Genomic DNA, 24,611 nt, shown 5'->3' with positions numbered 1-24,611 from the left:
GACGTGGTGGCGGGCGCCTGTAGTCCCAGCTACTTGGGAGGCTGAGGCAGGAGAATGGCGTGAACCCAGGAGGTGGAGCTTGCAGTGAGCTGAGATAGCGCCACTGCACTCCGGCCTGGGCGAAAGAGCGAGACTCCGTCTAAAAAAAAAAAATTATGCATATCAGCATCTGTCTCCAGAGCATTAGGGCCATGCATTTTTTTCCTGTGGGCATCTCCTGAGTTATGGAGATGCCAAATGCCTGAATTCCAGGCCTTCAAGAAATGCTCTGCCAAGCATTATTTTTCTGAGACGGAGTCTTGCTGTGTCACCCAGGCTGGAGTGCAGTGACGCGATCTCGGCTCACTGCCAGCTCTGCCTCCTGGGTTCAAGCAATTCTCCTGCCTCCGCCTCCTGAGTAGCTGGGATTACAGGCAAGCACCACCACACTCAGCTAATTTTTCTATTATTTGTAGAGACGGGGTTTCATCATTTTGGTCAGACTGGTCTCGAACTCCCGACCTTGTGATCCACCTGCCTTGGCCTCCCAAAGTGCTGGGATTACAGGCGTGAGCCACCGTGCCTGGCCTCTGCAAAGCATTTCTAACCCCAGAGTTAGTGATGAGCAGGATGGTTTTGCTTTGGTGAAGAAGTAAGGTGAGTTATCTTGTCCCTCTGATATAAAGCAGTCCCCAGTGAGGTCGTAGTTGTAAGACCGTTGGCTTTAGAATGATGGCAATGGCCTAGGATCTGCCACTTGCTACCATCTGTGTGACCTTGGCAAGTCACTAAGCCTCTTTGAGTCTATTTCAATTACGTGCTGCTGGCCGGGTGCGGTGGCTCACACCTGTAATCCCAGCACTTTGGGAGGCCAAGGCGGGCGGATCACCAGAGGTCGGGAGTTCGAGACCAGCCTGACCAACATGGAGAAACCTTTAGTAGGTCTCTACTAAAAATGCAAAATTAGCCAGGCGTGGTGGTGCATGCCTGTAGTGTCAGCTACTCAGGAGGCTGAGGCAGGAGAATCGCTTGAACCTGGGAGGTGGAGGTTGCGGTGAGCTGAGATGGTGCCATTGCACTCCAGCCTGGGCAACAAGAGCAAAACTCTGTCTCAAAAAAAAAAAAAAAAAGTATGTGCTGCTAAGTGTTTCACAAACTGGCCCTGGCCCTCTGGGAGTAAAGGCCGTAATTTGTAGCATTCACCAATCCCCATGGTATAAATATTCCTACCATGGCCTATTTCAAGCTAACAGCATATGTTAACTGGCTAACAAAAATCCTGAAAATTCGATAATCAGGTTTCACATCACAGTAACAACCAGCTCCAGCACACTGGGGATTCCTCATCTGTACAATGGTGTCAAGAGCATTATTTAACTTAGGAAGTTGTTACAATAATTCATGTATAGTATCTCATACAAAGTAATAACTCAATATATGTTAGCTACTATTTTTAGCCTTTATTCAGGTGTCACCAGACAAAGAGCACATTGTATCTCCCACAGACTTTCGTCTTTTCTGAAGAGTATCACATCAAAACACTGGTTTTTATCCAATGTAAGCTCTCTCACCTGGTCTTGAGGGTAGCTGTGTCCTTTTTGTGTCTGACTGTGCAAGGTCTAATTCTGAAACGTAGACCACACCGTACCCAGGCACTGTACCCACGCTATGTTTGTGACAGCTTGGAGAAATGTCTTCCTGGTTTTTAACTCTCAGACACCATCTGCACTAGATTTCTTCCTGGGCTAGGCTGCTCCTGTTTTTTGTTTTTGTTTTTTTTTCAGACGAAGTTTCGCTGTTGCTGCCCAGGCTGGAGAGCAATGGTGCGATCTCAGCTCACCGCAACCTCTGCCTGCCAGGTTCAAGCAATTCCCCTGCCTCAGCCTCCCAAGCAGCTGGGATTACAGGCATGCGCCACCACACCCAGCTAATTTTGTATTTTTAGTAGAGATGAGATTTCTCTATGTTGGTCAGGCTGGTCTCGAACTCCCGACCTCAGGTGATCTGCCCGTCTCAGCCTCCCAAAGTGCTAGGATTACAGGCGTGGGCCACCGCACGTGGCCGCTCCTGGCTTTCAAACCTGTGTTGACTGATCAGAGAGGGAATGCACTCCTCTCAAAGACCCCAGAACCTCTCTGGCCTGAAATGCACCATCAATCACTCCAAGCACCAGGACCCCACCCCAGCTGTCCTTTCTCACCATTGCAGAGCTCTACTGCTGACCTCAGCTGGAATATTCCCTGTCTACATGTCCTGCAAGAGAGTCCCATCTCTCTCCTTCTGGGGTCTCATCTGTTCTCTAGCTTCCACATCATCCCTATGGAAGTAACCTCTAAGTCTGTGTCCCATTGTGATCTTCAGTTTAGAGCTAAAGAAATACAGCCTCAGCCGGGCGCAGTGGCTCACACCTGTAATCCCAGCACTTTGGAAGGCTGAGGTGGGCGGATTATCTGAGGTCGGGAGTTCGAGACTAGCCTGACCAACTTGGAGAAACCCTGTCTCTACTAAAAATACAAAATTAGCCAGGCGTGGTGGCACATGCCTGTAATCCCAGCTACTCGGGAGGCTGAGGCAGGCGAATCACTTGAACCTGGGAAGCAGAAGTTGCGGTGAGCCCAGATGGCGCCATTGCACTCCAGCCTGGGCAACAAGAGCAAAACTCCGTCTCAAAAAAAAAAAAAGACAGCCTCAGAAAGGCTTAGAGACCCACACACACACAAGTTCACAGCCTAGCCTTCCTGAGACTACCTTTCTTCACCTATAAAATGAAGACACGTTATTTAAAATGCTCTAATTATTTAAAAGACTCATTATATTGAATAAGTCACATAACTCTCATACCCAAAAATGTCTTAAAATTGGAAAAGTGGCTAGGCGTGGTGGCTCACACCTGTAATCCCAGCATTTTGGGAGGCCGAGGCGGGTGGATCACGAGGTCAGGAGATTGAGATCATCCTGGCTAATATGGTGAAACCTCGTCTCTACTAAAAATACAAAAAATTAGCTGGGCATGGTGGCACGCGCCTGTGGTCCCAGCTACTCAGGAGGCTGAGGCAGCAGCATCGCTTGAACCCAGGAGGTGGAGGTTGCAGTGAGCCAAGATCACACCACTGAACTCCAGCCTGGGCTACAGAGTGAGACTCCGTCTCACAAAAAAAAAAAAAATTTACAAAAAAAAATATATATATAAACAGTAAGATATTATTTTACTATGTTATATCTCCTTGTATGTAGACCATCATACTCCTTCCTTATCAAGTAATTAGGTGGAAAAAATGCTGCTCATTTATTCATTAATTATTCATTCTTTTCAGAATATCTCTTTGTCTAGACCAATGCTTTTCAATAGAACTTTCTGTGATAATGAACATGTTCTATATCTGCATTATAGAATATGGTAGTCATTAGCCACATGTGACTACTGAGTGCTTGAAATCTGGCTACAGTGACTGTGCAACTGAAGTTTACATTTTATTTTATTTAAATTCACCTTTAAATAGCTACAGAGGGCTAGTGGCTACTATTAATATACTAGATAGTGCAGGTCTACACCCAGCCATTTAAAGTGGAAGGAGCTACATTTTGGTTGCCACTTAGATCTATACCATGTTTCTTCACAATGAGCTTGACATGTATAGCTCTCTGCTGTCTGGCTGAACAGGTGATGAGAACTAACAGTTTAAAACATACACCTGGTCACTCTTTGTGTAAGTCCTATCCTATCTGTGGTTCTGCCTTTTATCACAGGTTACCATATTTGTAACTGAATTCCTAAAACAACAGAAGAATATTTATTGGTAATTCCACATATGATTGGTCAGAGGAAGCCATGAACTGATTTTCCGTTTAAAATCACCAGTATTTGGTAGCAGACTGTGTAACCAGGCAGATGTTATTTCTCATATACTTACTTGTTCTGGATGAAAGCTTCCCACCTTTCTATAACACAATAGAAAATATTATTTCCAAATGGAAAGGTCAAAGGTGATCCCAATATTGTCCTCTTTTTTCTGTAAAACTACTCTTCATTCTGTAAAACAAACAAAACAGAACCAGAGACTATCAAGTGGAGGGGCTGATGCAATTATCTAGGTAATGCCCCGCTTTTCGTAGATGAGAAAATGATGACCCAAACCAGAAAAAAACTCACTCAAAGCCCCTGGCTATTCATGGCCAAGCCCTAAAGAGAACCCAGGCGTCTGGACTCCTTGCCTGGAGCTCTAAACTATGTTCAACTGGAACTTTGCCCTTCTCTTCAAAGTTTCTTCTCATTTCTGCTGTTCAGAGCCAAGAAGGCAACATGGAATTAAATGTCAAAAGACGGTATAAGTGTCAACATGAATGGTGCAGAGGGTACGTTCTCTCCAGTATTTCCAGGAAAGAGTATATGGACTGGAATCATCCAGGGAGGAAGTTTTCATGGAGGAGACAGCACATGAACCAGGTCTTAAAGGATAAGTAGGGCTGGGCGCGGTGGCTCACGCCTGTAATCCCAACACTTTGGGAGGCCGAGGCAGGCGGATCACCTGAGGTAAGGAGTTCGAGACCAGCCTGACCAACATGGTGAATCCCGTCTCTATTAAAAATACAAAAATTAGCGGGGCGTGGTGGCACACGCCTGTAGTCCCAGCTGTTCCGGAGGCTGAGGCAGGAGAATCACTTGAGCCCAGGAGACGGAGGTTGCAGTGAGCCGAGATCGTGCCACTGCACCCCAGCCTGGCAGACAGAGCGAGACTCTGCCTCAAAAAGAAAAAAAAAAAAAAAAAAAAGGATAAGTAAGATGAGGCCAGGTAGTTGGGCTGGGGTGGAGGTGGAGGTGAGGATGTAAAACGCCTTGCAGGTGAGAGGATGAGATCAGGGAGTATGGAAAGGGGAAAGTTCTCTTGTCCCCTTCGCAGGGCGTGCGATGGGGGTGTGGCTCACTTCTTCAGTGCCCGCTGCTCAGACCTCTAGGGGAGCATACAGATGGGCGGGCTGTGGGGTTCCAATCCCACGGCAGTGTCTAGTGGTGAATGTTTACAGCTCCTGAAGCCCCAGTGGGTGTGTGTTACAGGGTGCTCTTTTAGTTTAGCTGTCCGTAGGCGTCTTGTGTTAGCTCAATGGGACCCCTGCCTTATTGCAAGGACAGAGGGCTTTCTGTATTCCGGGGTTCTTGCCTTGGTGTACCGGAGGAATTGGATCACACGTGGTCTTGGAGAATGAGCGCAAGGTTTCATTGAGTGGAAGAAGCTCTCAGCAGATGGGGTAGCCAGAAGGGAGATGGTTTTTCCCCGGAGTCAGACCGCCACCAACTCTTCTCCAACCCTCCAGGCCAAACTCCGAGTCGTTCCTCTGGTGGATGGCCTGCTGGCGTGCCGATGTCTGTTGTGTGCTCTTCCGCCAGCATTCTCCCTTCAACGTCCTCTCGACGTCCAGCTGCTTGTATCTTCTTCCGCCGATGTGTTCCTCTCGACATCCAGCCGCTTGTGTGTCTGCCTGCAAGGGTCTCTGGGATTTTTATAAGCATAGGATGACGGTGTGGCAGGCCAGGGTGGCCTTGGGAAATGCAACATTTGGGCGCCAAGGCAGGAGTGCCTGTCCTCACCTAGGTCCGTGGGCACAGGCCTGGGGGTGGAGCCCTTGCCAGGGACGCGCCCTTCTCTTCCCAGCACTTCCCTTCCCCACTTCCCTATCAATATGAGTAATTGAGGAGACAGAAAAAAGGAGTTATGCTTCCAGGGTACAAAGGGGAAAAGCTATGGAAAGCCTTGTATGCCAAGATGAGGCATTTGTTCTTTATCCTATGAGCAACTGGGAGAGATTATGGTATAAAGAGCATGTTTAAAGTGATGTTTTAAGATAAGAAACGGATTTCAATTTCCTGGTATGGTTCTGTCATTTCATCCTCCTAGTTGCTTTAAAAGCAACTTCCTTTCTCCCTTTCCCCTCCACACACTCTGAAAAGCAGGGGCCCAGAAGCCTCTGAGACTGCTCTGTGTGCATTCCCAAACCAAGTTAGATGATCTACCCCGGCTCCTCATACACACATACACGACCCCCTGCATCAGGATGAAGATGCAAAGTCTGAATTAAAGACAGCATGAGAGGGCAGACAGGAAGTGGGGAAGAGAACTAGAATCACTGGGTGGAGAGAAACAAAATGGGAGCTATGTGAGTGTGATTGTGGTATGTGAATGGAGTTGGCTTGGGAACTCATGTGGATGGGGTTGGCATGGGAACTCATGTTATCCTAACATTAAAACTCTTTTTTTGGGACAGGGTCTCACTCTGTCACCCAGGTTGGAGTGCAGTGGCCCGATCATGGCTCACAGCATCCTTAACCTTCTGGGCTCAGGTGATCTTCCCACCTCAGCCTCCTGAGTAACTGGGACCGCAGGTGTGTGCCACCATGCCTGGCTAATTTTTTTTTTTTTTTTTTTTTTTTTAGAGACAGAGTTTTGCCGTGTTGCCCAGGCTGGTCTCAAACTCCTGGGCTAAAGTGATCTGTCTGCCTCAGTCTCCCAAAATGCTGAGATCACAAGAATGAGCCACCGCGTCGGGCCATTACCCTAACATTTTATTATGAACATTTTCAAACATAGAGAAAATCCATCCCTCTATTCATTTATCAAAAATTCACCTACAGTGAAAGCAGAGATCTTAACTGTACCCTTTGATGAGCTGAAAAATGCTTCTACCTCAAACACCTATCAAGACAGAAAACATTACCCTCTCCATAGTATCCTATGCCCCTTCCCAGTCAAATTCCATCTCTGCCACACCCTCAAAGAAAATCACTCTTCTGATTTTTTTTAAACCGTAAATTAGCCTGTTGAAGAACTTCACATAAACGGAATCATACAGTATGTGCTATTCCTTTCATTCCACACAATGTCTGTGTAAGTCACTCATGCTGTTGCTTGCAGTATAAGTAGTTTGTAACATTTCATTGCTTAGTAGTATTGTACTGTATAAAATACTAGAGTGTATTGGCCGGGCACGGTGGCTCACGCCTGTAATCCCAGCATATTGGGAGGCCGAGGTGGGCGGATCACCTGAGGTCAGGAGTTCCAGACCAGCCTGGTCAACATGGCGAAACCCTGTCTCTACTAAAAATACAAAAATTACCCGGGCATGGTGGCTCATGCCTGTAATTCCAGCTACTTGGGAGGCTGAGGCAGGAGAATCACTTGAACCCAGGAAGCGGAGGTTGCAGTGAGCCAAGATCGTGCCACCACACTCCAGCCTGGGCAATGACAAAAAAAAAAAAAAAGAAAAAAAAAAACCTAGAGTTTATTTATCTATTCTCCTGTTGATGGATTGGGTTGTTTTCAGATTGGGGCTATCATAAATACAGAACAATGAATACTTTTGCACAAGGGGGTCCTTCCCCACAAAAACTTCTCTAAGAATAGCTTACTTTGACTCTGATCTTTCTAATTTCACAAGCTCTTTGAATAAGGATCTCCTCAGCTTAAACTAGATGCTCACAGCCATGGCAAGTTTGCTGTGAATGTTGCTGTTGTGAGAGTGATAAGTGAGGATAAGAAAGTCCTAGGTAAAGTTTCCTTTCATTCAAAAAGCCCCCAAATCATATCTTTTCTAATAAAAAGCAGCCTGAAAACTCAAGCTGCAAGTATAGATAAGCTAAAAGCTTGCATTGGTAAATGCCAGTAGCTGTGCCCATAGAAAAAAGCCACCTGGGGGCCAGGCATATTCAACATGGCGGATCCATCTTCCCTTTTCTTTTTCAACCATGTGTACAGTAGGAACAGACAACATAGCGCCGGCCAGATAGAGACTCCATCTGCATAATAAAACATAAGGGTGGAATGGCCGGCTTCTTCGTGCGTTATGCAAACGTTATACCGGTTCTGACCAATCTCTCAGTCCCTATGTATATCAGACACCACCTTCTCAAGTTCATCTATAAAATCCCATGCATTGGCTGGGTGCAGTGGCTCACGCCGGTACTTCCAGCACTTTGGGAGGCTGAGGCAGGCGGATCACGAGGTCAGGAGATCGAGACCATCCTGGCTAACAAGGTGAAACCCTGTCTCTACTAAAAAATTCAAAAATTTAGCCGGGCGTGGTGGCGGGCGCCTGTAGTCCCAGCTAATCGGGAGGCTGAGGCAGGAGAATGGCGTGAACCCGGGGGGCGGAGCTTGCAGTGAGCCGAGATCGCTCCACTGCACTCCAGCCTGGGCGACAGAGCGAGACTCCATCTGAAAACAACAACAACAACAACACCATGCATTTCACCACAAAACCACTCACTCAGGTTCCCCTCTCTCTGTGCAGGAGAGAGAGCTATTCTCTTTTCTCTTTCTTTCGCCTATTAAGCCTCCCCAACTTTTTTTTTTTTTTTTTTTTTTTTTTTTTTTTTTTTTTTTTGAGATGGAGCCTCGCTCTGTAGCCAGGCTGGAGTGCAGTGGTGCGACCTCAGCTCACTGCAAACTCTGCCATCTGGGTTCAAGCGATTCTCCTGCCTCAGCCTCCCGAGTAGCTGGGATTACAGGTGCATGCCTCCTCACCCAGCTAATTTTTGTATTTTTAGTAGAGATGGGGTTTCACCATGTTGGCCAGGATGGTCTCAACCTCCTGATCTTGTGATCTGCCTGCCTCGGCCTCCCAAAGTGCTGGGATTACAGGCGTGAGCCACCATGCCCGGCCTAAAACTCCACTCTCAAACTCACTTCTTGTGTGTCTGTGTCCTCGATTCCTTTGGCGTGAGACAACGAACATCAGGTATTTACCCCAATGATGCTGCTTCAAAAGCATATCTATTTTCAGAAAATAAAATTTCCCTTTTATGTTAAAACTGATTCATTAACAATATAAAAAAAATTGTCATTGAAATTGGAGCAGCCAGGCGCGGTGGCTCACGCCTGTAATCCTAGCACTTTGGGAGGCCGAGGCAGGTGGATCACGAGGTCAAGAGATCGAGACCATCCTGGCCAACATGGTGAAACCCCGTCTCTACTAAAAATACAAGAATTAGCCAGGCGTGGTGGCAGGCGCCTGTATTCCCAGCTACTCAGGAGGCTGAGGCAGGAGAATCACTTGAACCAGGGAGGCGGAGGTTGCAGTGAGCCGAGATTGCGCCACTGCACTCCAGCCTGGTGACAGAGCGAGACTGTGTCAAAAAAAAAAAAAAAAAAGAAAGAAAGAAAGAAAAGAAAAGAAATTGGGGCAGCTCAGGAACTTAAGCAAGGGCACATTTTGGTGTCAGGATTGCGTTCAAACTACAGCTCTACCACTGACACACTAAGAGTCCTCAATCAAGGGGTAGTGACTGGCACACAGGAAGGACTCAGTGAATGGCAGCAACTGTAGATTCTTCTCTCCCTTTCTACTTCCCCAAAAAGGGGTGTCTTTGGGAAGAATCAGACCATCCCTGACTGGGTCAAAGTTTAAGTCAGAGTAGAAAAAGAGGAAGAAGATAGAGGAAGGAGCTGAGATGTATAAAGTTTTTAATTGCTCTCAAGAACAAAATCAATCCATATACTGAAGCTCATGTAATTTTTCTCAGTTACCCACTGGCATAAAGAATAGGGCTGTGGACCAGGCGTGGTGGTTCACGCTTGTAATCCCAGTGCTTGGGGAGACTGAGGAGGGTGGATCACCTGAAGTCAGGAGTTTGAGACCAGCCTGGCCAACATGGTGAAACCCCGTCTCTGCTAAAAGTACAAGAAATTAGCCAGGTGTGGAGGTGCACACCTATAATCCCAGCTACTTGGGAAGCTGGGACAGGAGAGTTTCTTGAACCCAGGAGGTGGAGGTTTCAGTGAGCCAAGATAGCACCATTGCACTCCAGCCTGGGTGACAGAGAGAGACTCTGTCTCAGAAAAAAAAAAAAAAGAATAGGACTGAGACCTGTGTACTCTCTTGGAATGTAGCTATGGCCCTGCAACCCCTCCCCGCAAGCTGTCCAGTGAATAACTGAATTGGGTGGAAGAAGTCCTTTCCCCACATTTGTACATTGGAAAATAATATAATAATATATATTATATATATATAGGCAATCTGCCTGCCTCGGCCTCCCAAAGTGCTGGGATTGCAGGCATAAGCCACCATGCCCGGCTGGAAAATAATATTTAGTACTAATTCTAAAATTGGCATTTTCTTAAAAATGGTTACATGAGCTCCTCAGAGAACTGAAGTTTCTCTGGACCCATATAACCCACGTCTATGGGGTCATTCCCACACCTCACAGATAAAATAAGGGAAAGAGTACATATAATTAGGAGCAGACAGGAAGCACACAGAAATGGAAAATGTGTGTGGGCTTTGGCATTGCAGATCTGAATTCAAATCCTCACTCTGCACCTTATGAGGTAAGTATCCCTAGACATGTTACTTAGCCTTTCCGAATCTTGCTTTCCAAATCATGCATAATATTCACCTCCCTGGACTGTTGTGAAGATTAAACATGAAAGTAGTTGTGACAAAGATGGTCAGTGGGTGTTATCTGTCTTCCTTTCTAGTAAAAAGGCTCTAGACTATAATGTTCTTAGGTCTTTAATAGGCTTCAGCAATCTCACATGTTAATATTAGTGTTATGTGCTGAACTGGGCTTCCCCCAAATCCATATGTTGAAGCCCTGAACCTCAGAATGTGACTGTATTTGCAGACAGAGCCTTTAAAGAGGTCATTAAGCTCAAATGAGGCTGTTATGAGAAGAGGAAATTGGGACACACAAAGGGAGATACCAGGAATGTGCATACAGAGAGAAAAGGCCAAGGAGGGAGGCGTGGGGAGAAGCCAACCCTGCTGACACCTTGGTCTTGGACTTGCAGCCTCCAGAACTGTGGGAATATAAATTTCTGTTGTTTAAGCCACCCAGTCTATGGTATTTTAAACACATTAATACGACTAATGTTATAAAAGTGTGTGAACAGTTAAGAAGTGTGCTGACCAGGTTCTATCCTAGTTTTGTAGACAATTAGCAGTGTGATGTAGGGCAGGACATTTAACTCCTCTCTACCACATTTTCCACCTCTCAAAGCCAGGCTGCAAGGATCTACTGAGATAATGTACATAAAGACCCTATCACGAAATAGGTGTCCCGTAAAGGGTGATTTCCTTCACTTCTGTCTCCAAATATCAGGTTTCTCATCAGTAACTTGGGAGATTGGATGGACTAAGTAGTCCACCTGGTTCCTTTCAGCTTTGATCATCTGTGATTCTAACAACAGTCTTAGCAATAAGAGTGAGTTTCCTGGCCGGGCACGTTGGCTCACACCTGTAATCCCAGCACTTTGGGAGGCCGAGGTGGGCAGATCACGAGGTCAGGAGTTGAGACCAGTCTGGCCAACGTGGTGAAACCCTGTCTCTACTAAAAATACAAAAATTAGCTGGGGCGCGGTGCCGGGTGCCTGTAATCCCAGCTACTTGGGAGGCTGAGGCAGGAGAATTGCTTGAACCCAGGAGGCAGAGGTTGCAGTGAGCCGAGATCATGCCACTGCAGTCCAGCCTGGGTGACAGAGCAAGACTCTGTCTCAAAAAAAAAAAAAAAAGAGTGAGTTTCCTTTCTGTAATGCCAAAAAGTGTTTCCAAAGTCCTTTCCATCTCACAGTAGTCCAAGGGGTACATGTACCCCTTGAACCTGATGAAGCCCCAGCAGACCCGATTAACCACCCCTAAAGGTTTCTCGGCAGGCAAATCCAGCCAGGCATGCAAACCACACTCGTCAATGTTAAGGCTTTTGTACATCCCAGACACAAGCTTTAAATGAATGTAAACCCAGATTTTAATATTTGGGCCCCAGACCTTAAAAATCCCATTCTCTCTACCCACAGTACCTGGCTGAGCAATCCAATTGCCCTCTTCTTGGGAGACCAAGACACGTTTTTAAAATAAAGTTTCTTTGTATTTGCTTTCCGTTTCAGTGAGGCCTCGAGTCTTGTAGACCAGACACCTTCTTGTTCTGTGAGAGGACAGTGTACAGAGAGGGGAACTGCTGAGCAGTTCCTTTTTTTTTTTTTTTCAAAGCACAATAAGAGTGGTTTGGACACAAGTACTACCAGTTCAGAAAGGGAAGATGGGTGTAGACAGGAGTAGCCGGGGAAGAAGTAGAACTTCAGAGTAAAAGATGCAAGAGCTAGAAATTCCGTCAAGAAAGGAATTACTCATTTGTTTCCTGTTTGTTCACAACATATGAATTGATTGCTGTTGAGTTACTTATTCTATACCTTAAAATGAAACAAAGTCTTCTGAACATCCAACATATATTTTTTTTCTTTTTCTTTCTTTTTTCTTTTTTTTGAGACAGAGTCTTGTTCTGTCACCCAGGCTGGAGGGCAGTGGCACAATCTCAGCTCACTGCAACCTCTGCCTCCCAGGTTCAAGTGTTCCTCCTGCCTCAGTCCTCCCAGTAGCTAAGACTACAGGCGTGCACCACCATGCCCGGCTAATTTTTGTATTTTTAGTAGAGACAGGATTTCACCATGTTGGCCAGGCTGGTCTCGAACTCCTGACCTCAGGTAATCTGCCAGCCTCAACCTCCCAAAGTGCTGGGATTACAGGCGTGAGCCGCCATGCCCAGCCCCAACATGTATTTTTAATGCTTAACCATGGGAGATAGAGCGGTAAATGAAATGAGCCAGCTTAGTTGGCTAAAGCACATTGCTACTGCATTCAAGGTCATGCTTACCCCTGTACCTTGAATCCCAGAGGACTTCCAGCAGATGTGTTCTCTCAGTCAGCAGGGTTCTGGGCAAGGTCACACAGGGCAAACAGATCACCAGTTTTGGTCCACTCCACCGATGACGCACGGGGACACCCTCCGGAGTGTAAACAGCCAGGGGCTTGCACAGGCACGCTCACATTGGACGTTTGTGTTCACAGACTCCAGGAGGCCAGCTTATACTCAGCTGAGGACTGAAGAAATCTCTCTGTGCTTCCCTTGAGGATGACATTCTTGCATACTCTTTCCTCTGTCTTTGCATAAACTACCAGGAACATGTCTTTGTGTTACATAACTTCTTATTTCAAAAAGAGCATTCTGACAGTAGCCTATCTGCCATAGAGGGATACCAAAGTTTCCCGGCAAATAAATGTCTACATCCTGGGTTTTCTAAGGGGGCATCAGTGTCAGTGTTTCCCAACTTGTGAGGTGGGTTTCTCTGAAGTGAGATTGAGGGCTACACTATCAGCTAGATTTTTAAATTGTAATGAAACCTATATATAAACATATGTTCGAGAGAAAAAACTGCAAAGACAGCCACCAAAATAGTAATGGTGCTTATTGCTGGGGAATACAATTATAGGCAATTTTAAATTTCTGTCTTTGGCTTATCTGTATATTCTAATTTTATTTATCAACTAATTTATTTTTTATTTTATTTGTTAATTTATTTATTTATTTGAGACAGAGTCTCGTTCTGTTGCCCAGGCTGGAGTGGAGTACAGTGGCTCAATCTTGGCTCACTGCAACCTCTGCCTCCCAGGCTCAAGCAATTCTTGTGTCTCAGCCTCTCGAGTAGCTGGGATTTCAAGTGTGGGCCACCACCATGGCTAATTTTTTGTATTTTTAGTAGAGACAGGGTTTTGCTGTGTTGGCCAAGCTGGTCTTGAGCTCTTGGTCTCCAGTGATCCACCTGTGTTGTCCTCCTAAAGTAATGGGATTACAGGCGGGAGCCACCATGCCCAACCTGTATATTCTAATTCTTCATAGCAAACACCTATTACTTTTGTACTAATAAATGATGTAATATAGAATAAAAAGGGAAAATGTAGAAATATGGTTGTAGCAGGCTGAATAATGGCTACCCAAATATCCCAAATCCTAATCCCTGGGAACTGTAAATATTGTGTCTTTTCAGATATGTTCCATTTAAGGCTCTGAAGATGGGGAGAGAATTCTGGATGATCCAGGTGGGCCCTTAATAATGGTCCCTTATTACAGAGAGCCAGAGGGAGATTTGAAACTGACAGGAGAAGTCAGTAAGACCATGAGTGCAGAGATTCGAGTAATACGGCTACGAGCCAAAAGATGCCAGCAGCCACCTGCCGCTGGAAGAGGCATAAATGGATTCTCCCTTAAAGCTCGCAGGAGTGTGGCCCTGCTGACACCTTGATTTCAGCCCCATGATACTGACGTTCGACTGGTCCTCAGAACTGTGAAAGAATAAATTTCTGTTGTTTTAAACCACCCAGTTTATGATATTTTGTTACAGCAACCACAGTAGACTAATACAGTAGTATTTCATAGTAAAATAAGCAAAATTATATCCATATTCATTCAAGTACATCTTCCGGGCTGCCTCACCAGTTTCCTTTGTGAGTGGATTTGCAGTCAGGTGTTTTCAGGGCATTTCAAATAGGTAATTAACTAGTAACTTCAGCATCCTACGTTCCAACAGTTACGTCCCCTGCCCTTATGTTCTTCCTCCCAGTCTCTCCCAACACTTATTATCCTGGGAGTGTGGTAAAGTGGAAATGCCCAGAGCTCTGGAGCCAAGTATCTGGGTTCCTCCCTGTGACTAATACAAGTCACCTTAGCTTCTTAGCAGTGCAATGATGGTTCCCCAAGTTGCCCCAGGGTTGTTGTGAATATCAGCTGAGATGCCATCTGTGAAGTACCACATGGCACTAACTATTCTGTGACTTTAAGCATATGTAGCTACTCATGCTTTTAACTCCCAGTTTAATGCGGAGGGAAGGAAAAAGTCACGATACTTTTCTTCCTAGAGGCCTGTAACTCATAACTCCAAAAATAATTATTCTGGAATTCTGTTAGTCTTCTGCTTACATATTTAGTGGCAGGGAAGTCACTGGGCCAAATCAGACGGGCAGCTTCCTAATATGCCTTAATAAAGAGGGGTCAATTTTTTTTTTGAGACGGATTCTCACTTTGTCACCCAGGCTGGAGAGCAGTGGCTGCAATCTCGGCTCACTGCAACCTCCACCTCCTGGGTTCAAGCGATTCTCCTGCCTCAGTCTCCCAAGTAGCTGGGATTATAGGCGCGCACCACTATGCACGGGCTTTTTTTTTTTTTTTTTTGACACAGTTTCACTCTTGTCACCCAGGCTGGAGTGCAATGGTGTGATCTTGGCTCACTGCAGCCGCTTCCTCCCGGGTTCACGCCATTCTCCTGCTTCAGCCTCCCGAGCAGCTGTGCTTACAGACGTTCGACACCACGCCCGGCTAATTTTTGTATTTTTGTCGAGACGGGGTTTCACCATGTTGGCCAGGCTGGTCTCGAACTCTTGACCTCAGGTGATCTGCCCACCTCAGCCTCCCAAAGTGCTGGGATTACAGGTGTGAGCCACAGTGCCTGGCCAGGAGGGTTAAATCTTCTTGACTACCTCCTTTAGTTTCCTAATTATGTATATTATTATAATTTATATATAATAAGTATATATTATACATGATATTACATATACCTATAAATATATCATTTATAAATATAAGTTACATATATTTACATATATTATATAAATACATATTTATATACAATATTATATAAATACATATATTTATATGTAAGTATATAAATACAAATATTTATAAGTATATAAATATATATAATTCCCCATCCTCACCCCTTAAAATTGGACTAATAATTCAGATGCTCTGTGTAAAAGAGGCTTTGGTAGAATAAACTAAATGCTGGAGGACAGATTGACTCTCAAGGAGTCTGAAATCCTGTTCTAAAATTAACATTTGAAACAAGTAGAGATATTTGGCAAGAAGCAGAAAGAATTTCAAGGAGGTTTGATAACTGTGTTATTTGCGGAGGCATGGCATAGGGAAGAGGCAACATGTTTCAGATGCCTATGACAAATGAAAATCATGTACAAGGAGTCAGTTAATGATAAAATTACTTCTTTGGGGGAATTAGTCATGCTTTTTTTTTTTTGAGACAGAGTCTAACTCTGTCACCCAGGCTGGAGTGCAGTGGCATGATCTCAGTTCACTGCAATCTCCATCTCCCAGGTTCAAGCGATTCTCCTGCCTCAGCCTCCCGAGTAGCTGGGATTACAGGCATGTGCCACCATGCCTGACTAATTTTTGTAATTTTTAGTAGAGACAGGTTTTTGCCTTGTTGGCCAGGCTGGTCTCAAACTCCTCGTGTAAAGCAATCTGCCCGCTTCAGCCTCCCAAAGTTCTGAGATTACAGGCGTGAGCCACCACGCTCAGTCTCGTCATACTTTTTGCACTCCTTGCATTTGTGTTCCAGTATTTGGGCAGTTTCCCAGATTATGATACTAACATCCCCAAGGTAGCAGTCATTTACCAGGTTGCTAAGATATGGCTACCTCCTCCTCTTGTTCCAAGTTGGCAGTCTACATCTCAGCCTTCGGATGCATGTTCTTCACCCCTGCCTGACACATTGGCTCTCTCTCTCTCTGCTACTCCCAGCTCTAGTGGAGGACTGAAAATTCCAGACTTCCTCAATGCTACAGAGAGAAGCCTCCAGAAGCTAGGCAGGAGGGTGTACCCCCACCATCCACTGATGTTCTAGATTTCTGGGTCGCTGGACTCAGGGCTACTGAGAGTAGTCCTGATAGGAAAAAATGAGCAGGGCTTGCTAGACAGTATCTAAAATCATTCATCCTGGCTGGGCGCGGTGGCTCACGCCTGTAATCCCAGCACTTTGGGAGGCTGAGGTGGGCAGATCACCTGAGCCCAGGAGTTTGAGACCAGCCTGGGCAACGTGGTGAAACCCTACCTCTACTGAAAAATACAAAACAATTAGCCAGGCATGGTGGTGCATGCCTGTAATCCCAGCTACTCAGGAGGCTGAGGTATGAGAATCACTTGAACCCGGGAGGTAGATGTTGCAGTGAGCCGAGATCATGACACTGCACTCCAGCCTGGGTGACAGAGTGAGCTTCTGTTTCAAACAAAACAAAGCAAAATTATTCATCTGGCTGGGCGTGGTGGCTCACGTCTGTAATCCCAGCACTTTGGAAGGCCAAGGAGGGTGGGTCACCTGAGGCCAGGAGTTCAAGACCAGCCTAGCCAACATGGCAAAACCCATCTCTACTAAAAAAAAAAAAATCGAAAAATTAGCCAGGCATGGGGGTGCATGTCTGGAAACCCAGCTACTCAGGAGGCTGAGGCATGAAAATAGCTTGAACCCGGGAGGCAGAGGTTGCAGAGGCTGTAGTGAGCCAAGATCACGCCACTACACTCCAGCCTGGGCAATTGAGCGAGACTCCGTCTCAAAAGAATAAAATAAAATAATAATTCATTCACCACACTTTTAAGAGGGTGGTCCTGGATTAGCCTATTTATGTTTGAAAAGTGAACATACTGTTTTCTAGCGTTAAAAAATCTAATTGTGCAAAAGTATACAATGAATGAGATAATTACCTTTACAGCTCAGTGAAGGAAATGTAGCAAGCATTGGATGTACTTGTACACCAGGGGGTCCTCAAGCCCCGGGTGCTAACTGGTACAGGTCCATGGCCTGCTAGGAACTCGGCCGCACAGTAGAGCTGTGAGCAAGCATGACCCCCTGAGCTCCGTCTCCTGTCAGATCAGTGACAGCATTAGATTCTCAGAGGAGTGTGAATCTTACTGTGAACTGTGCATGCAAGGGATCTAGGTTGCATGCTCCTTATGAAACTCTAATGCCTGATGAACTGAGATGGAACAGTTTAATCGCCAAACCATTCCCCCTCCCTCACTCCCTATCCATGGAAAAATTGTCTTCCATGAAACCCTGGTGCCAAAAAGGCTGGGGATTGCTGTTCTACACCATTAGAAACTAATTAAACTGCTTTTACCTTTTTTGAATACTTTTTTTGTGTGAGATAGGGTCTCACTGTGTTACCCATGCTGGAGTGCAGTGGCGTGATCTTCGCTCACTGCAGCCTTGACCTCCTGGGCTCAAGTGATTTTTCCACCTCAGCATCCCAAGTAGCTGAGACTACAGGCACCTACCGCCACACCTAGCAAATTTTTTTTTATTTTTGTATAGACAGGGTTTTGCCATGTTGCCCAGGCTGGTCTCAAACTCCTGGACACAAGCAATCCTACTACCCTGGCCTCCCAAAGTGCTAGTATTACAGGCGTGAGCCACCATGCCTGGCCTAGAATACTTTTTATTTACAAAGGTAATACATGTTAAATTCAAAAACTTTGAAAATACAGAAAAGACAAAAACAAAAAACCCACAATCTTGCCACCCCAAATAATCACTAATGAGTCTAAAGAGGTACCTCATTGTGGTTATGACTTACATTTCCCTTGTGACTAATGATGCTGTGCACCTTTGATGTACTTATTGGCCAAATGAGTATCTTCTTTGTGAAGCATCTGTTCAAATCTTTTGCTTATGTTTTCATGACACTGAGTTATAAGGATTCTTGAAGTATTCTGGAGACAAATCATTTATCAGATTTCTGGATTGTGACTATTTTCTTCTAGTTTGTGATGTGCCTTTTCATTGACTTAACAATGTCTTTCAAAGAGCAGAACTTTAACTTTTTGATGAAATTCTATTCATATATATATATATAGAGAGAGAGAGAGAGAGAGAGAGTCTGGCTTTGTTGCCCAGGCTCACTGCAACCTCTGCCTCCTTCAAGTGATTCTCCTGGCTCAGCCTCTCAAGTAGCTGGGACTACAGGTGCCCGTCACCACACCAGCTAATTTTTTGTATTTTTAGTAGAGATGGGGTTCCACCATGTTGGCCAGGCTGGTCTCGAACTCCTGCCCTCAAGTGATTCACCCACCTCGGCCTCCCAAAGTGCTGGGATTACAGGCGTGAGCCACCACGCATGGCCTCACCATTTTTTTAAGTGATTTGTGCCTTTTGTGTCCTATTTAAGACCTTTGTTATCCCAATGCGGCAAAGATTCCATCTGCAATCTTAATTCCCCTTTGCCATGTAACAAACACACATATTCATAGTGCTATGGTCTGCATGTTTATGTTCCCACAAAATTCATATGTTGAAATCCTCACCCCCAAAATATAACGACGTAAGGCCTTTGGGGGGTGACTAGGTCACGGGCGAGAAGTCTTTATAAATGGGATTAGTGGACTTATAAAAGAGGCCCAACATGTACGCCATAAATATATACACCAACTGTGTACCCATAAAAATTAAAAATTAGGCTACTCAAGAGGCTGAGGCAGGAGGATTGCTTGAGCCAAGGAGTTTGAGGTTATAGCGAGCTATGATTGTGCCACTGCACTCCAGTCTGACCAACAGAGCGAGGCACCCTGACTGGAAATAAAAAGAAAAAAAAAGGCCTCATCCCTTCCACCACGTGAGGATATAGTGACAAGGTAGCCAACTATGAACCAGGAAATGAGCCACCAAAGTTGCCAGCAGCTTGGTCTTAGACGTCCCTGCCTCCATAACTGTGAGAAATAAATTTGTTGCTTATAAGCCATCCAATCTATGGCATTTTGTTATAGCAGCCCAAACAGACTAAGACACATGGATTCTGGATTTTAGGATGCAGACATCTCTGGGGGGCCACTATTCTGCTTATCACATATACCCTTTATTAGAATGAGGAACTTGTGTTCCTAATTTGCTGAGTGTTTTTGTCATGACACATATTGTTTACTATGTGCCAACCACTCTAAGTGTTTTAAATATGTCATTTAACTTGCATCTATGAGATAATTATTACCCCTACTTTACAGAGGAGTAACTTAGGCTTAAAGAAATTAACTTGCCTAGAGTAATATAGCAAAGTGGAAAAATAAGATTTGAACAGAAATATGTTAAAACCAAAGCTCAAACTTTTAGTAACTGTTGTTAAAATATACTGCAGATTGGATGTTATTCACTTTCTGCATAAGGTCATTCATTTGTTTTTTAACAGCTTTGTTGAGATATAATTCATATACCTTACAACTCATCCATTTAAAGTGTACAATTCATTGGCTTATAGTATATTCACAGTGTTGTGCATCCATCACCATGATCAATTTTAGAACACTGCCTCAGCAAAATGGCCCACTCCTATAATCCCAACATTTTGGGAGGCTGAGGTTGGGGGATTGCTTTAGCCCAGGAGTTCAAGACCAGCCTGGGCAATGTGGCAAAACCCCATCTCTACAAAAAATACAAAAAAATTAGCCGGTCATAATGGCACATGCCTGTAAGTCCCAGCCACTTGGGAGCCTGAGGTGGGAGGATCATTTCAGCCTGTGGAAGCTGAGGCTGAAGTGAGCTGTGATTGTGCCACTGCACTCCAGCCTGGATGACAGAGTGAGACCCTGTCTCAAAAAAAAAATTTTTTTTAGAACATTTTTTGTTAGCCCCCAAAGAAAACCTGTCCTCCTTAGCTGTCGCCTTGATCTACTGTCTATCTTTATGGACCTGCCTATTCTGGACATTTCATATAAATGGAATAATAATATGTGGTCCTTTTTGATTGGCTTCTATCACTTAGCATAATGTTTTCAGGGTTCATCCAAATTTTAGTATGTATCAGTACTTCGTTCATTTTTATTGCCAAATAATATTCCATTGTATGGATATACCAATTTATTCACTTATCAACTGATAAACCTTTGGGTGGTTTCCACTTTTTGTCTATTATGAATATTGCTGCTATGAACATTACTGTGCTTGTGTCCACACGAATTTTTGTGTGGCCATATGTTTTCATTTCTCTAGGAGTGCAATTGCTAGATCATATGGTACATCTATGTTTAACCATTTGAGGAACTGCCGGACAGTGTTCTAAAACAGCAGCTACCTTTTGTATCACAAAGAGCAGTGTATAAAGGTTCCAATTTCTTCACATCCTTGCCAACACTTGTCATTTCTGTCTTTTTAAAATTACAGCCATCTTAATGGGTGACATGCATCTCGTTGTGGTTTTGCGTTCATTTATTCTTGTGTTTCTTCACTCCTCTAAAAAATAAGTGAGGTCGGGCGCAGTGGCTCGCGCCTGTAATCCCAGCACTTTGGGAGGCTGAGGCAGGTGCATCACGAGGTCAGGAGTTCAAGACCAGCCTGATCAATATGTGAAACCCCATCTCTACTAAAAATACAAAAATTAGCCGGGTGTGGTGGTGCGTGCCTGTAGTCCCAGCTACTCCGCAGGCTGAAGCAGGAGAATCGCTTGAACCTGGGAGGCGGAGGTTGCAGTGAGCCAAGACTTTGGCACTGCACTCCAGCCTGGGCGACAGAGCAAGACTCTGTCTCAAAAATAAATAAATAAATAATAAGTGAGCAGATAAATAGCATAATGGCATATTTGTGATAAGTGCTAGGAAATAAATAACTAGGGTACTATAATAGAGATTAATATGGTGGTCAAGGAAGCTAGGAGGGTGACATTTAAGCTGAGGTCTCATGGACGAATGGAACCAGCCCTGAAAGCGCAAAGGAACAATGTTCTAGTCAGAGAAGAGCAAGCACAGAAGCCTTGAGGCGAGAAAGAGCTTAGCTAATTCTAAGAACTGTAAAAAGGCCAAGATGATTGATTACAAGCAGAAGAGTGGCATGAGATGAGGCTAGGGAGGCTGGCAGGAGAAAGGAGTTTAGATTTCACTCTAAAAGCAGTGGAAAACCACTGACAGTTTCTACACTGAGAGAGGAATAATGATGCTTGTGTTTTAAAGAATCACTTTAGCTGCTGCACTGTAAAACCAGTTAAGAAGTGATAGCTGTTTAGGTGAGATAATAGTAATTTCAATGAGAATAGTAGCCATAAAGATGAAGAGAAGTGCTCTCAAGTTCTATTTCAGAGACAGAACAAGCAAGATCGAAGGGGATTTAAGAGGTGAGTGAAAGGGAGGAGCCTGCAATGTAATTCAAATTTCTGGCTTTTACGACTAGGTGAAGGAGGATACTATTTACCAAGATACAGAACCAACAAATTAAGAATGAATTGGCTGCCAGCGCTGTGGCTCACGCCTGTAATCCCAGCACTGTGGGAGGCCGAGGTGGGTGGATCATGAGGTCAGGAGTTCAAGACCAGCCTGGCCAAGATAGTGAAACTCTGTCTGTCCTAAAAATACAAAAAATTAGCCGAGCTCAGTGGCAGGCGCTTGTAATCCCAGCTACTCGGGAGGCTGAGGCATGAGAATCACTTGAACTCAGTTGCAGTGAGCCGAGATCGCGCCACTGCACTCCAGCCTGGGCAACAGAGTGAGACTGTGTCTCAAAAAAAATAAAAGAATGAATTGGCCAACGGTATGGCATACAAGTCCTTATGTATTGACTCAACAATATGCTTAAATAAATCCTGGAAACTTTCAATTCGGTTTTTCTGAGTTATTGCCCTTTCATCTAAGTGTGCACAACATCAGGTTCCTGGCTGTAAATATCATGTTAATCAAATGGGGTTTATTTACCTTCAAACTACAGTTTGTTACATTATATTCTTCTTTCACTAGTATTAATTCAAAATTAAAGACATCTGCTTTCATTCACATCGTGTCTCTTCCACCCACTCAGGATTCTGTCCATTTTTCTAGTACTTAGAAATATCATCATTTAGTTAAAACAAATAACATGAAATTTAAAACAATAAAATATGTGTCACCTGAAGGGGTGGGTTGCCCCTCCACACCTGTGGGTGTTTCTCATTAGGTGGAACGAGAGACTTGGAAAAGAAAAAGACACAGAGACAAAGTATAGAGAAAGAAATAAGGGAGCCCAGGGGACCAGTGTTCAGCATACGGAGGATCCTGCCAGCCTCTGAGTTCCCTTAGTATTTATTGATCATTCTTGGGTGCTTCTCAGAGACGGGGATGTGGCAGGGTCATAGGATAATAGTGGAGAGAAGGTCAGCAGATAAACACGTGAACAAAGGTCTCTGCGTCATAGACAAGGTAAAGAATTAAGTGCTGTGCTTTAGATATGCATACACATAAATATCTCAATGCCTTACAGAGCAGTATTGTTGCCCGCATGGACCACCTCCAGCCCTAAGGCGGTTTTTCCCCTATCTCAGTAGACGGAACATACAATCGGGTTTTATACCAAGACATTCCATTGCCCAGGGATGGGCAGGAGACAGATGCCTTCCTCTTGTCTCAACTGCAAAGAGGCATGCCTTCCTCTTATACTAATCCTCCTCAGCACAGACCCTTTACGGGTGTCGGGCTGGAGGACGGTCAGGTCTTTCACTTCCTACGAGGCCATATTTCAGACTATCACATGGGGAGAAACCTTGGACAATACCTGGCTTTCCTAGGCAGAGGTACCTGCGGCCTTCCACAGTGTTTGTGTCCCTGGGTACTTGAGATTAGGGAGTGGTGATGACTCTTAAGGAGCATGCTGCCTTCCAGCATCTGTTTAACAAAGCACATCTAGCACAGCCCTTAATCCATTTAACCGTGAGTTGACACAGCACATGTTTCAGAGAGCTCGGGGTTGGGGCTAAGGTTATAGATTAACAGCATCTCAAGGCAGAAGAATTTGTCTTAGTACAGAACAAAATGGAGTCTCCTATGTCTACTTCTTTCTACACAGACACAGTAACAATCTGATCTCTCTTTCTTTTCCCCACAATCACCCATCAAATTGGCATGTTTTAAAAAATGGTTATATTCGGGCTGGGTGCAGTGGCTCACGCCGGTAATCTCAGCATTTTGGGAGGCCAAGGCAGGCAGACCACAAGGTCAGGAGATCGAGACCATCCTGACTAACATGGTGAAACCCGTCTCTGCTAAAAATACAAAAAATTACCCAGGCGTGGTGGCAGGCACCTGTAGTCCCAGCTACTCGGGAGGCTGAGGCAGGAGAATCGCTTGAACCCGGGAGGCGGAGGTTGCAGTGAGCCGAGATCGCGCCACTGCACTCCATCCTGTCGACAGAATGAGACTCCGTCTCAAAAATAAATAAATAAATATATAAATATTAGCCAAACATGGTGGCAGGCGGCTTGTAGTCCCAGCTACTTAGATAGCTGAGTTGGGAGGATTGCCTGAGCCCAGGAGTGTGAGGTTACAAGGAGCTATTACTGCACCACTGCACTCCAGCCTGGGTAACGGAGCGACCTTGTCTCTAAAACAAACAAAACCACTACATTTACTCATCCTTTAAGTACCAACATGTTACCTACTGTGAGAAAATTTTCCAGAAATACCATTTAACACACTAATAGACATGTCTCTCGATTGCTCTATTGCTGATCAATTGTGTATTTCTCCAAGTCGGCCTCCTAATATACCCCAACCCCTCTTTCTTCAAGTTGGAAGCCACATTTATGTAGCTTGAATATTAAAGTTACGTATGTAAACATTTAAAAGCAGGTGAGTTTGTAAACTTTGGCAAGCTTATCAGTAGACAGGGCCTTCCAGTGAAAAGAGCACTTGACTAGAAATTAGGAGATTTAGGTACTGTCCTAAATCTGTTTCTACCTTACTTTCTCTGGCCTCAGTTTCCTCCCTCATAAAGGAATGTATCTACAGCCCTAGTCTCTGGGTGGCGATTTACGGCTTCTCTGCCTTTTATTTTCATTCTCCGAGCCATCCCTCTTCATCTTACAGGTGAGGAAACTGCCATCCAGACATTACATATAACTTAGTCAAGATCCTACACTATTAATTAATGGCTAATGGCAATGGAATCTTGAGATCCTGTACGGCGGCTGACCCATAAAATCTACCTAGTTCTAAAATTCTTTAACCCACCCACTTAACAAAAACGGAGGTAATAGGTAAACAAAACGCCAGGAAAGATGGCACTTAAAGGAACAAAAACACCCAAGGA

The 24,611-nt window shown here is 44.8% G+C and overlaps 1 protein-coding gene across 3 annotated transcripts in view; it reads right to left on the bottom strand.

Moving 5' to 3' along the window:
* NLRC4 (NLR family CARD domain containing 4) overlaps positions 1-12,911 on the bottom strand; it is a 42,912-nt gene extending 30,001 nt beyond the window's left edge. The window contains exons 1-2 of one of the 3 annotated variants that reach the window (XM_515390.9): positions 12,614-12,911; positions 3,891-4,009 (exon numbers count right to left, since the gene is read on the bottom strand). In XM_515390.9, the coding sequence (XP_515390.2) occupies position 3,891 (1 nt within the window). In that variant the 5' untranslated portion in view covers positions 3,892-4,009; positions 12,614-12,911. Of the gene's footprint in view, positions 1-3,890; positions 4,010-11,762; positions 11,935-12,613 lie in introns of those variants that run through there. The other 2 variants (XM_054678313.2, XM_001164519.8) reach the window with 2 other exon arrangements.
* Between the last annotated feature and the right edge of the window lie 11,700 nt (positions 12,912-24,611).

This window comes from Pan troglodytes, chromosome 12 (assembly GCF_028858775.2).
Source record: "Pan troglodytes isolate AG18354 chromosome 12, NHGRI_mPanTro3-v2.0_pri, whole genome shotgun sequence".
Taxonomy (NCBI): domain Eukaryota; kingdom Metazoa; phylum Chordata; class Mammalia; order Primates; family Hominidae; genus Pan; species Pan troglodytes.
This window is presented reverse-complemented; position numbering and strand designations above follow the sequence as displayed.